Genomic DNA, 12,080 nt, shown 5'->3' with positions numbered 1-12,080 from the left:
GCTTTGGACCAGTGACTTGCTTTGACTAACTGTTTTTGCCGATGGGAAGCCAAGAGACTTGAGATGTCTTACAAAATTAGTTCGTCCTCCTATCCTTCTGCCATCTCCATGGGGGAAACAGGGCCTGGCTGGGACACTGGCTCCGGAACAGCCTTTGGGCCCAGGGTATAGGACACACAGAGCAAAGGCAGCTGATCAGCAAGCTCATAAATGTCTGCTATTGTTCCCCACTGCTCATTCCCAGGCGCCATTGAGATGGTACACGACACAGAGTGTGACTTCAGAACGACCAAGAGCTAGCATCTTGGCCCCAGGACCACGCAGTGAGGGAAGGATGAGCAGACCGTTAGGGAGGATTGGAGAAGAAGCCCGGCTTCTGTTTGGGTGTGGCTCAGAACTCTCAGTGAGATTCATCTGGGCTGACTTCAAGCATGCAGATGTAGTTGGCTAAGACCTGAAGACCTGGGCCCTTTGGATAAGGAAGTAAAGCGAGAACTCACAAAAGAAACAACCAACCTGTCAGGGATACTTAGGGGAAATATAAAAGGCCTAGGAATTGCTGAGCTGAAAAATAATCAGTCAATTTTAGTCTCCAGTCAGTAGATCATTCTCAAATTAAGATACAGCCTAAGATAAAGATGAAAACAAAGTCATTGCCTGTTAAAATACCACACAGGCTAGGGCTTAGGCTTTTAATCTCAGCACTTGGGAGCAGAAGTAGGCTGATGTCTGTGAGTTCAAGGTCAACCTGTTCTACATATAGTTCCAGGCTAGCCAGAGCTACATAGTGAGATCCTCTAAGAAAGAAAGAAAGAAAGAAAGAAAGAAAGAAAGAAAGAAAGAAAGAAAGAAAGACAGACAGACGGGCTGAGGGGGGTTGCTGGAGTGGCTCAGTGGTTAAGAGCACTGATTGCTCTTCCAGAGGTCCTGAGTTAATTCCCAGCAACCACATGGTGGCTCACAACCATCTGTAATGGGATTCGTTGCCCTCTTCTGGTGTGTCTGAAGACAATGTACTCATATACATAAAATAAATAATTCTTTTTTAAAGGAAGGGAGAAAGAAAAACAAAAGCACTTGCTATTTTTGCAGAGGGTGGGGTTCGGCTCACAACTGCCTGTAAGTCCAGTTCGAGGGGATCTGACACACTCTTCTGGCCACTATGGTCACCTGCATGCGGGTGGTGCATATACAGAAAAGCAGGCACACACGCACACACATTGATACAAACTCCTCAGGTGGGCAAAGGAGCTGTGGGAAAGCTCAGTGGTGTGGTCCCACAGCATCCCGGTATAGGAATAGTTAAGTAAAGGGAGGTGGGGCTCAAAGTGGTCGTGGATATGACTTTGGCACAAAGTGACATGAAATTAAATTAAATGAACTGTGTTTGATCTAGGTCAATCAACTCAGTCAGCTTCTGCTATGGAAGGCGAATCCTTCTACTGCTCCTAGGAAGGAAGCAGGCAAAGGTTCAAAGTTCATTTCTCAGGGCAGGAAATCTTCAGAACGAGTCTCCTATCTCACAGAGTGGGCTCATCAGCTTGCTCAGAAGGACTTCAGAATTGCCCAAGTCAGAAAGCCTGTGAGCCCCCTCCTGTCCCAGCTCAACAGAGTCTGGGTGGCAGCTGCCCTGTCCTTGTGCTAAGTCAAAGTCTCCATTAGGGGAAGAGGGTGTTGGGTGACAGGGCAGGTAACACAGCTTTTTAGATCATAGGTTGATGGATCAAGAAAAGCTGTAGGGCCGGAGAGATGGCTCAGCGGTTAAGAGCACCGACTGCTCTTCCAGAGGTCATGAGTTCAATTCCCAGCAACCACACGGTGGCTCACAACCATCTTAAAGAGATCCGATGCCCTCTTCTGGTGTATCTGAAGACAGCTACTTACATATAATAAATGAATAAATTAAAAAAAAAAAAAAAGGAAAGAAAAGCTGTAACCAGATCTAGCACAAATCATGGATCTCAACACTGTGGTTATATGAAACTTAGGGGGATCTTGGGTAGGATAAGTGTTCTGTATGAGAGAGGCATGCATACATGTGTGGGATACAGCAAGCTGATCTTCAACCCTCTGCGTGCACTCCCTTTGCCACAGGGATACAATCTCTTCTCCAAAAGTGAAAAGGGTCCTCACCCCTGATTCTGAGCTCAGTCGTGCAACTTGCTTTAGCCAGTGGGATGTTTGCTTATGTTGGGCCTTGAATGTGCTTGTACTGTTAGGCTCGCTCTCTTGCCTTCTGCCCTCCTCCTGAGAACAACTCATTCTGAGGACCTCTGGCCCCAGGAGAAGCATGAGGCTGACAAACTTGGGGATGTCTATTGTTGTACTGTGTTTGTTGTGCAGCATTACGGAAGCAAGAGCTATCGCAAAGCGGGGCCCACATGGCCTGGGTTCTGGGATGTGCAGTTATGGGTCTGTGCACTCATGAGTGATGGGGGCTGGAGGAAGTCAAGGGTTTATTTGCAGTGAATTTCTATAGATGTCCTGTGTCCTTCTAAGCCCATCTCAATAGCACACGGGAGGCAGAGGCAGGGAAATCTCAGTTTGAGGCCAGCCTAGTCTACAGAGCAAGTTCCAGGACAGCCAGGAATACACAGAGAAACCCTGTCTCAAAAACACGTCCCCCGGACCCCCAACACCCCCAGAGAACGTCTCTGGGGCATGAGAATGTGGAGAAGGTGATTGTTACCTGAGACTCCCATTAGTGCAGTAGAGCCCTGGGACAGCCTGGCAGAGCTCTCTGGATTTGGAAGCCACAGAACAGCAGCAACCTCCACCCCAGCCTGGAGACTTCTGTAGAGTAGCGGGTCACCCGTGAGCGGAGACGAAGGCACTAGAAACAGTGCCTCCTCCAAGAGGCAACTATGTTGCTTTTCAAACAGGTTAAAATGATTACAGGGTAGCGGGTGGGGCTGCAGTTGTCTTTAGAAGGCTCTGTCCTAGGACAAACTGCCCAGCTAAAAGGCCGCGTGAGGAGGACAGACTGCCAGATGGTGAAGCCCAGGGGGTGGGAGGCAGCTTTGCTCACCCTGGGACAGAGGATGCGGGGAAGCCCCTTCCCGATAGGATAAGAAACCAGACTGTGGCTTCAGTTGTTCAAAGTCCCCAAACCAGTAGAACCAGAAACAACAGTGAACAAGACTCAGAGAAGACCAGACCACGGCACCTAGCTCCTTGACAGCGTTTTCCAGCCATGTCAGGCCCCAGGTGCAGCGGCACGAGATTTGCAGCAGACTGGTCTAAGCGATTAGACTGGAATGGACTCCTCACAGCTAAAAGCCAGGCTGTTCCTCCAGGTGTAAAAGGGGCCAGAGTTTAGGGATCTGCCCTGGGTACCCACTCGGGCTGGGCTGGGAAGTCTGCAAGGGTATGGGCAGTGAAGTGGGACCACCGTTTCCGCTCTGTTCCTGAAGGGACCAGTTCATTTAATCAATGTTGGTCACCTGCGTACAACATCTGTGGGGCTCAGTTCACTTAGTGACATCAGAAACCAGCAGCCATCTCTTCTTACAACCCAACCCCACTGCCCTGGACTGGCATGGAGGTTCAGAGTTGAGGCTAAGGAGCAGTTATAACAGAAAGTACCTGTCCCATCCCAGCAAACGGTGTTTACTTAGGGTCTGTACATGGCGAGAATGTTACAGGTAGCTTCCTGCATGGTCCAACAACCCCAGGACTCTAGGACAAGACGAGTAGACTCAGGGTGGTCTCGACCAGTCCACACTTTGTACTGTGGCCCCTGGTCTGACTTTCTTCTTCTGCCTGGCTTGGGCACACAGTGTGGCTCCTTCCTCTGCTCACACAGGGGTCAGAACAACGTGAGGACGGCAGGGCCATCCCTGATTGTGAACATGAGAGACAAACTCACCCCACTGGGAAAGCTGGGAGTGGATTTAACCCCTCATTCCACTCTTTGCCTTCCCTGAAGGTTCTTGCCTTTCGTATAGGTTTGTCTACACAGCTAACCCCAAGTGGGTTAGTAAGCCCTGCTTATCAGCAAGAGGCTGCTCTAAGCAGGGATCTCTGGGCTCCCACACTCTCCATCCCTGCCCACTGGACGGTCTGTTTCTGCTAGCTGTTTAGTCCCACCAGTTAGCTGTTAGTTCTCCACTGTCCCTCCTGTGGTGACCTACGGCTCCTCCCTGGCATCTCTCAAGGCTGCCCACCCGGACATTTCCTGTGCCCTCCCCTGATGAACAGCCCGAAGTGGAACGAACGCCAACCTCCTGCATACGGTACTCACTTGGAAGTGTACGGCTGTTGCTGAGGCTGCCGGTGCTGGGCGGTGGGGAGAGGGACTGCAGGGAGACACTGTCCTCCTCCTGCGAGCAGCCCGCCTGGATGGCTCGCAGGTAGCTGTGGCTGCGTGAGCGGAAGTAGCTGGGCAGCGACAAGTCGAGCGCCTCTGCGGCTGTCGACTCAGCCTCACTGCAGGCCGACTCACAGGCTGCCTCATACTGGTCACTCAGGTCTGCCTCCCGGACCTGTCCAGACAGAGGCAGGCATCAGAGCCCGGCTTTGCCAGTCTTTGCTGGTCTAGCTCGGCTCCAGGGCTAGAGGCTTTCCTTGGCTGACCCTTAGTCTATCTCTCCTCCTCTCACCTCACTCAGGGCACAAATGCCTTAGGATTAAACAGCCCTCTCATCTCTGTGGGCCTCTGTTTCTCCATCTACAACAAGAAAAATGCTGGAATATTACAGGATGCTGACAAAATAGGGTTTAATAAAACCTTGTTGTCTGTACTAATCTACTGAATTCATGATGAAAGAATCTGAGCCATTGGTAATGCTGGGTATTTACCATTTAATAAGTTCTAGTAACAAACAAAAACAAAAAACAAAACAAACAAACAAAAAAAAACACAAGAAAAACCCCCGAGGGACAGTAAGAAGAAGACACTTGCCAAGGGTACCTAGTGAGGAAGGAGCAGAACCAGCGATCCAAATATGTAAGGAATAGTAATCCAGTGGATGCTGTGGTCTGTGGAGAGGGTCTGGGAAGGAGGCAGAGGCTAGAGACAAGCGGATGCAACAGCTTGGTGGATGGTGGCCACCATGATGTCTTACCAGGGCAATAGGGGGAGTGGTTATGGGTATCTTTGCCATCTCAAATCACACACTTCCTAAGCATCTCTGCAGAGATCACCACCCAGGACCCTGCAGACAGGAAGCTAGAGGTGTGACACAGGGGCCTCACCACACCTACACCCTGAAGAGTCTGGTAGCCCTTACTGATTTCCATTACAGGCTATGTTGGCAGCTAGGGGCCATGCAGCAGAAGCTAACGAGTCAGCTGGCCACAGGTGGACACTAGGTAGAAGCCTGGGGGACCCAGAGCTGGAGGAGGGGGGGAAGAGGAGGGGGAGGGGAAGAGGAGGAGGGGGAGGCACAGCAGACCAAATGTCCTGTGGAGTGACGATGGATCTGGGCCAGCTCTAACCCAGCAGCACCACCTCAGCAGCCCTGGGCTGGCTTAAGTATGCCTTTCCTTGTCTGCGTGAAAGGGAACAACTTGGATAACAGCCTGTGTGTCCTTCAGACCCAAATGCCTAGATGGTCCCTCACATAACTGGGAAGGCATTTGGAAAGGTTTGAACCTGTGCTATCATGGAAGCTATGAGACACACACAGCCATGCCATTTAGGATAACATCAATTAGAACGGAATGAATTTGGTAGAAATACTAGTCACATTTCACTGGGTCAAACACCATGGACAGACATGGGTTGTAGACCATTAGCTATCACTGCAGGACGTTCCATTGGATAATCTGTTAAGTTAAAATCAGGCTGCATGGCAAACCCAAAATACATCTACAGAGGACATTAAAGCATTGTGTTATCTTTCAAAGATGAAAACCGATGTATTTTTGAGAGTCTCTGTGACTGCCCAGGGCAACAAGGTCTTGCTTTGGATCTGCACCATAAGAACAGAGCTCTGGGGTTGGAAAGATGGCTCAGCGGTTAAGAGCACTGACTGCCCTTCCAGAGGTCCTGAGTTCAATTCCCAGCAACCACATGGTGGCTCACAACCATCTGTAATGGGATCTGATGTGTGTCTGAAGACAGCCACAGTGTACTCATACACATAAAATAAATAAATATATTTTTTAAAAAAAGAACAGAGCTCCGAGAGCAAACTGCCCAGGTATTGATTGTGGGCTCATCATCTTCCTGACAATACGAATGTGGGCAGATCATCTACTCTTTGCCTCAGTTTTCCATCTATAAAACGGGACTGATAACAGTCCTAATTTCAAAGTGCTGTCAAAACTAAATGAGGGCTGGGTGTACTTGCCTCTCTCGGTGCTTAGGATGCAGAGGCAGGGGGATCAGGGCCTTAAAGCTAGGTGGGCTGCATAGGAAGGTTAAGGCCAGTCTGGGATATGAGGCCCCATCTCAAACAAAACCAAGTCTACACGAGCTAACTCATCGCCTGGTCAGAACAGAGTCCAGGAAAGACTCACTGGTCACACACACCTGATAATGCAGAAAAAGCTGTGTGGCATGAGCAGTGTTTATAAATGTTTGTGCGGATGTTCCCAAACCGGTAGGAGGTGTCAAGTAGGCTGCGTGAGTGTCCCTGAGAGGCATGTACAGGCGCTTCTGTGCGTGTTACTGTTACATGTTTAACGTAAACCTGTGGGAGCCACGGGATGGAGAATTGCCTGGTCTACAGGACACTCCTTACAGAGAGTAACCCAGTGTCTGTAACATGAAGAGGATACAGCACACTCTGTGGCTGGAATTAGGAGACAGCCAGAACTAGCTTCGCCACTGTGTGGGAAGTGCCTTGGGAGGCATGCCCACCCCTGACCGAGGTGAAAGGCTGAATTCTGTGTACACTTCTACTGAGGTTTGGTCTGCTGCTGTGTTTTGTAAGCCCCAAGTAATTGTCAAAGCCAAATAAAATAACCTTGGTCTGCATCTCATTCATTCGTAAGCTAGACAGGGGTTGCGGGGGGGGGGGGATGTGGTGGTTTGAATATGCTTGGTCCAGTGGGGTGGCACTGTTCGGAGGTGTGGCTTTGTTGGAAGAATCATGTGGGAGCCAGTCTTCTCCTATAAGCCTTCAGATGAAGATGTAGAACTCTCAGCTCCTCCTGCACCATGACTGCCTGGATGCTGCCATGCTCCTGCCTTGATGATAATGGACTGAACCTCTGAACCTGTAAGCCAGCCCCAATTAAATGTTGTCTAAGAGATGCCTTGGTCTTGCTGTCTGTTCACAGCAGTAAAACCCTAACTAAGACAGAGGATAAGTTTAAATTGGATCAACATTTCCTGCCCCTTTTTCTGGCTTTGGAGCTAGGAGGCCAGGGACTTCTTCAGGGATGGGTGTCCAGAGGAATTATAATTCAGACAGACACACAGACAGACACAGTCACACTGACAACTTTTGTAAAAAGTTTCCATATTTATGCCAACACCCCCACATCCATAAAGGGTTACTGGGGTTCTGGAAAGGGGAAAACCAAGGGACCTGAGCCTGTCAGAGAATGCCTCAAAGTCCCTAACCTGTCCAAACAGAATTCTTCCTGGTCTCATCCAGGGAGAGAGAAGCAGAGGGTGAGGGGGTTCCTCAAGGAAAAAGTGCATCAGCATCTAGCTGACAGCAAACCAGCTTGGGAGCGACTGACTAATGGAGTCTCCCTGGCTGACCCAGGCTTCGGTGGGGAGGCGGGGACATTACGGGTTCTCCTTCATTGCCCTGCTTCTTCCCCATTGCCCTGCAGTGACTTCTTGTCCATCCACAGACCCTAGCTCATGCCTTCCCAGTTGTAAGGATAGACTAAGACACAGTAAAGTGATGGCTCAGGGTCAGGGCATGGTGATGTGTGCCTCACCTCCATCCTCAGGGGGGCTGCTGTCCTAACACAGCTCTGCTTGAACCTAACCCAGACTGGGTACCTGGACCCCTCAGCTGAAGGCTTAGGCCCAGCCCTGCCCTCTGGTTTGGGGTACAAGACTGGCAAACATACTGACCTGTTGATCATGGCCAAACAACTGAGGGATCAGGGAAGCCTGTCCAAAAACCTGCAGGAGAGAGAGAGAGAGGGTGCAGTTTACAGGAGGGCCAGGCCTAGTCTGGGCTACTCAGGACTCTTCCCTACCCCATATAGATTCTGTTTCGAAGAAGTTCTGCTTGGCTTCCTCAGGGATGGGAAGCTCACTTCCAGGGCTGACATTATTGAGGACATGTTCTCTAGACAGTACCCAGGACCACCATCTCCTGGACAATGTCACTTTAGAGCCACCGATGTAGCTCAGGACATGGAAGATTCCAGATGCTTTAGAACAAGGGCAAAGTATTCTGGGTACCTAGGGCAGGCAGGCTGGGATGGAGAAAGTGTGTGAGCGACAGAGCTATGGAGATGGAGACATACAGAAAACCCAGGGAAAATGTAGTGAACAGGGAGAGAAAAAGGCAGGCAGGAAGGGAGGATGAGACGGGCAGGAAGAGAGGAAGGGAGTGGAGGGGACAGACACAGGAAGATGGGAGCCATGGGTGAGGCTAGGCATGACCTGTCTATCAAGACAACACTTAATAAGCCTCTGCCTGCCTGGGTGCTGGGCTAGGTGACAGGAAACCGCAGGGAACAGGAGTGTGTAGGGACACCCTAGCCTCAGCAGGCAGAATGGCACAGACATCGGCAAACTACTGTGACTCCAGGGATTGGTGCCTGGGAACAGCATCGGGGACTGCTCTATGCAGGGTGACCAGGAAAGGCCTCTCTGAGGAGGGAACATTTGAGACATGGAGGCAGAGCTCTGGACAGACGGTGATGAACTGAGCCCGCTGACTCCTTTAGTTCCCCTCACCTGGCTGATACAGCCGGAGTCATTGAGGCTGTCACTGATGGGGTTGTAGTCCTCTTCCCAGCTGGGGTACTTGGACGGCAGCGGCATGTCCACTGAATCCAAGCGGTCCAAACTCCTGGCAGGGAAAATGATAGACAGGGCTCAGCCCACCACTGTTTAACCGGGGGAACTGAGGCCAGGAGGGGGACTCCAAGCAAACGGAGAACTCCCACCTTTGGAAGACCCAAGAAAATCTGTGGCAGACAGCTCTCACCTGTCATGCCCACTGTGGCCTCAAGGTGGCAGCCTATGCTTGCATTTGCCTGTTTTAAACTGGAGACCTTGCAACCTAGTCCAAGGCTACAAAACTGAAAATCTAAGGCAATTCCAGAAACTAGACAGATCGATAGCCTTGGTATTTACCTAAAAAATGCCCGGAAGTCCTCAGGGCCACTGTGATGTCCAGATATGGGTTTGCTGTTTGCCCTGAAGACCTAGTTTCTCAGTCTTTCTCATATTACCTACCCCTGCCCCACTCCTCCCCAGCCTTACTCTAGGTCAGTTTGCGATCCTGACATGGGGCTAGGACTAGCCTCCAGCTTTCTGCAGAGAGTGCCTGGCGAGTCACCACCTCTAGCTCCCACACCATGGTCCTTATTTATGGATTGGGGATGACACATTGCTGGCCCTGAGGTAAGGACTTCACGGTGCAGAAGTAAGTGCACCAGGGCAAGCACAGTAGCCAGCAAGACCAGGGTCAACAGACAGCAACCATTCCTATAACTGATCCCTCTCGCCAAGGCTGGCTCTAGTTACAAAGGGCAAAGGACCCTGGGGTAACTCCGCCACAGGAGTGAACTTACCTGTGCATATGGCTCCTGTGGCAGAATTTAGCTAATTACAATTGAGCAGGGCTTAATTGTAAGTGGGGCTATTTAGAGGACAAGTTGTTAGCAGGCAGGGCTTACCTAAGCATGAGGAAACTCTTTTCTTTTTTTTTTTTTTTTTTTTTCCGGAGCTGGGGACCGAACCCAGAGCCTTGCGCTTGCTAGGCAAGCGCTCTACCACTGAGCTAAATCCCCAACTCCATGAGGAAACTCTTATGGGGGGTGGTATTCACTTGGACCTGAGTGAGAGCCGAGAAACAGGATCCATCTGTAGGCCAGGGTTCTGCTACCGTGGCCAAAGGGGAGGAGGGCCAGGCTCCAGAGAGACATAGGGTATGTACAGTGTGAGGCTCACTCAGGGGACTTAGCTGGTCTAAGGATAGGATTACAAGTTCTGAGACCTTCCTCCGGGATATACTGTTAAGACAGGCCTCTCATTAAGTTAAAGTGGTAGATCCTACAGGGTTCAATTCTGGACCGTACTCCCAAGGGGCGTGGCATACACGAAGGGGTGGGGCTCCAGCAGGGCTGTAGTTCTAGACCTGAGGATGGGCTACGGCTCACCTGCGGGGGTTGCTCTGCTCTCCCAGGGACTGCTGCGTGGCCCTCAGATAGCTCTGACGCCGTGCTGCAGTCTTGGGAGAAGGCTTGGGGCTACCACCTCCAGACTCATCACTGTCTTCGTCGCCCATGGCCTTGATATAGCTGCCACTGCGCATGCGCCGGCACGGGATCGGCCCCTCAGCGGTGCTATCCATATCTCGAGGGGACAGCAGCGTGGTGCTCCACTCTCCCCCTCCGCCGGGCACCTGGAATTTCCAGAGACTCAGATGGGACCTAGCGGCCAGCCAGGTTTCCAGCCGGTCAGAGAATAGGGTCTCACAGACCCATTTCTACTTTGACAGCTTGAGCCTTCTCTGTGGGCTTTCCCGTCCTCGATCACCCAGCAACAGCAAGCCCTGGGCCGGGAAGACTACCTGGGTTCTAGAAGTCTCTCTGCCACGGCTCGAGCGCCTAACCTTACCCAAGTCCATTCCATTTCAAGCTGGGTTTGTGCCAGCAAAACTTCCCACTCCCGTGATCCCAGAGATGGCCTCACTGCAGCTACATTTTACCCAGCATTCCTTGTGTCCCATTTCCTCTAGTGACACTCTAGGAGACAGAATGGGAGCCTACGGTGAGAACACCAGTTCCAAAGGAAAGAGGTCTCCCACACAGAGACCCCCAAGACCTGGAGTCTGAGCCTGGTTCTACAATGGTCTTTAGAGGTCCCTGGATGGATCCCCCCAGTACATCAATGTGAGTGTGAAGTCCCAGAATCAACAGTCTTTGTCTGTGATAGAGGGAAGTGCTGTGCACAGCTGGTGATCCTGTTTCAAGTGGCTCTTCCATGTCTGTCACTGTCAGCTACTCTGGGGTAGTGGGATGTGCAGTCTACACTCCGGTCCCTTGGTTCACTCTTGGATACATGGTCACCTTGGGCACATCATGGCACGGACATGCTCCAGAAGCTGGAGCCGTGTCCTATATACATCTTAGCACACTCAGAGCAGGCACACACGGCCTGCTCTCATGTTCCTCGACAGACACTCCCAGCATACTTCCCCCCATGCAAGAACACACACCAGCATGTGCACACGGAGATGATTCATGAGGCAAACCCCTGTGCAGCCACGGCACCTGGGCACATACATTATGTCACAAGATTGCCACCGCATGGGGAGGCTGCTCTCCTCCCAGAGAATGCTGGGTCTACAGGTTTCTGGACGCAGCAAGCCCTCTATCAGGAATTCAAACGCACACTCCTGATCAGCATGGTTGGACAGTCCCACACCCACCCTTGTACCCTTGATACCAGTAGCTACTTCCTGCAAAGGACCTGCTTCCCAAACTCAGCCTTTCCTCAAACCCCAGCCGACAACCTAGCCAGCTAGTCACCCCATTCACACTATCCCCAGGGAATCGGACCTTGAGCGTCCCTGTTCACTCTGCCATCCAGCAGGCAGCACAAGCCCGCAGGGCCCAGAATCCCCTCCCGGTGTCTTGAAAGCGTTTCCTACGATCAGACACAATCCACACAGAGTGGAAAGAGTGCAGGTCATACACTGCCCCTAAACGTCTAAACTAAGGTAGCAGACGGACAGCCACGAAACCCCTCAATACATCTAAAAGGCTGCCTCAATTTCAATTTCCTGCTACTGCGAAAACATACCCCTCCCCCACTGTGTCACTGTCCCTGGGGTTGTATAGAGAATGACAAGAAGGTGAGCCTTGTCGCTCCTTGGAGTTCATCTTTTCATAATGCATTTGATGTGGCTTCTGCATGCCAGTCAGGCCCGTGCTTGCACATCCTGGGGACAAAGTGCTCATTTCTTATAAAAGCAGCCCCTCCC

At 51.2% G+C, this 12,080-nt stretch overlaps 1 protein-coding gene across 3 annotated transcripts in view; it reads right to left on the bottom strand.

The window, feature by feature from the left end:
- The window catches only part of Dlgap4 (DLG associated protein 4), a 146,299-nt gene that overhangs the window by 43,974 nt on the left and 90,245 nt on the right, over positions 1–12,080 (bottom strand). For all 3 annotated transcript variants that reach the window (XM_032904600.1, XM_032904599.1, XM_032904598.1), the window contains exons 4-7: positions 10,252–10,496; positions 8,822–8,936; positions 7,985–8,035; positions 4,244–4,484 (exon numbers count right to left, since the gene is read on the bottom strand). In XM_032904600.1, the coding sequence (XP_032760491.1) occupies positions 4,244–4,484; positions 7,985–8,035; positions 8,822–8,936; positions 10,252–10,496 (652 nt within the window). The remainder of the gene's footprint in view (positions 1–4,243; positions 4,485–7,984; positions 8,036–8,821; positions 8,937–10,251; positions 10,497–12,080) is intronic.

The sequence above is a fragment of the Rattus rattus genome, chromosome 5, assembly GCF_011064425.1.
Source record: "Rattus rattus isolate New Zealand chromosome 5, Rrattus_CSIRO_v1, whole genome shotgun sequence".
Taxonomy (NCBI): domain Eukaryota; kingdom Metazoa; phylum Chordata; class Mammalia; order Rodentia; family Muridae; genus Rattus; species Rattus rattus.
Note: the sequence above shows the minus strand (reverse complement) of the source record. Positions and strands in the feature narration are given on the sequence as shown.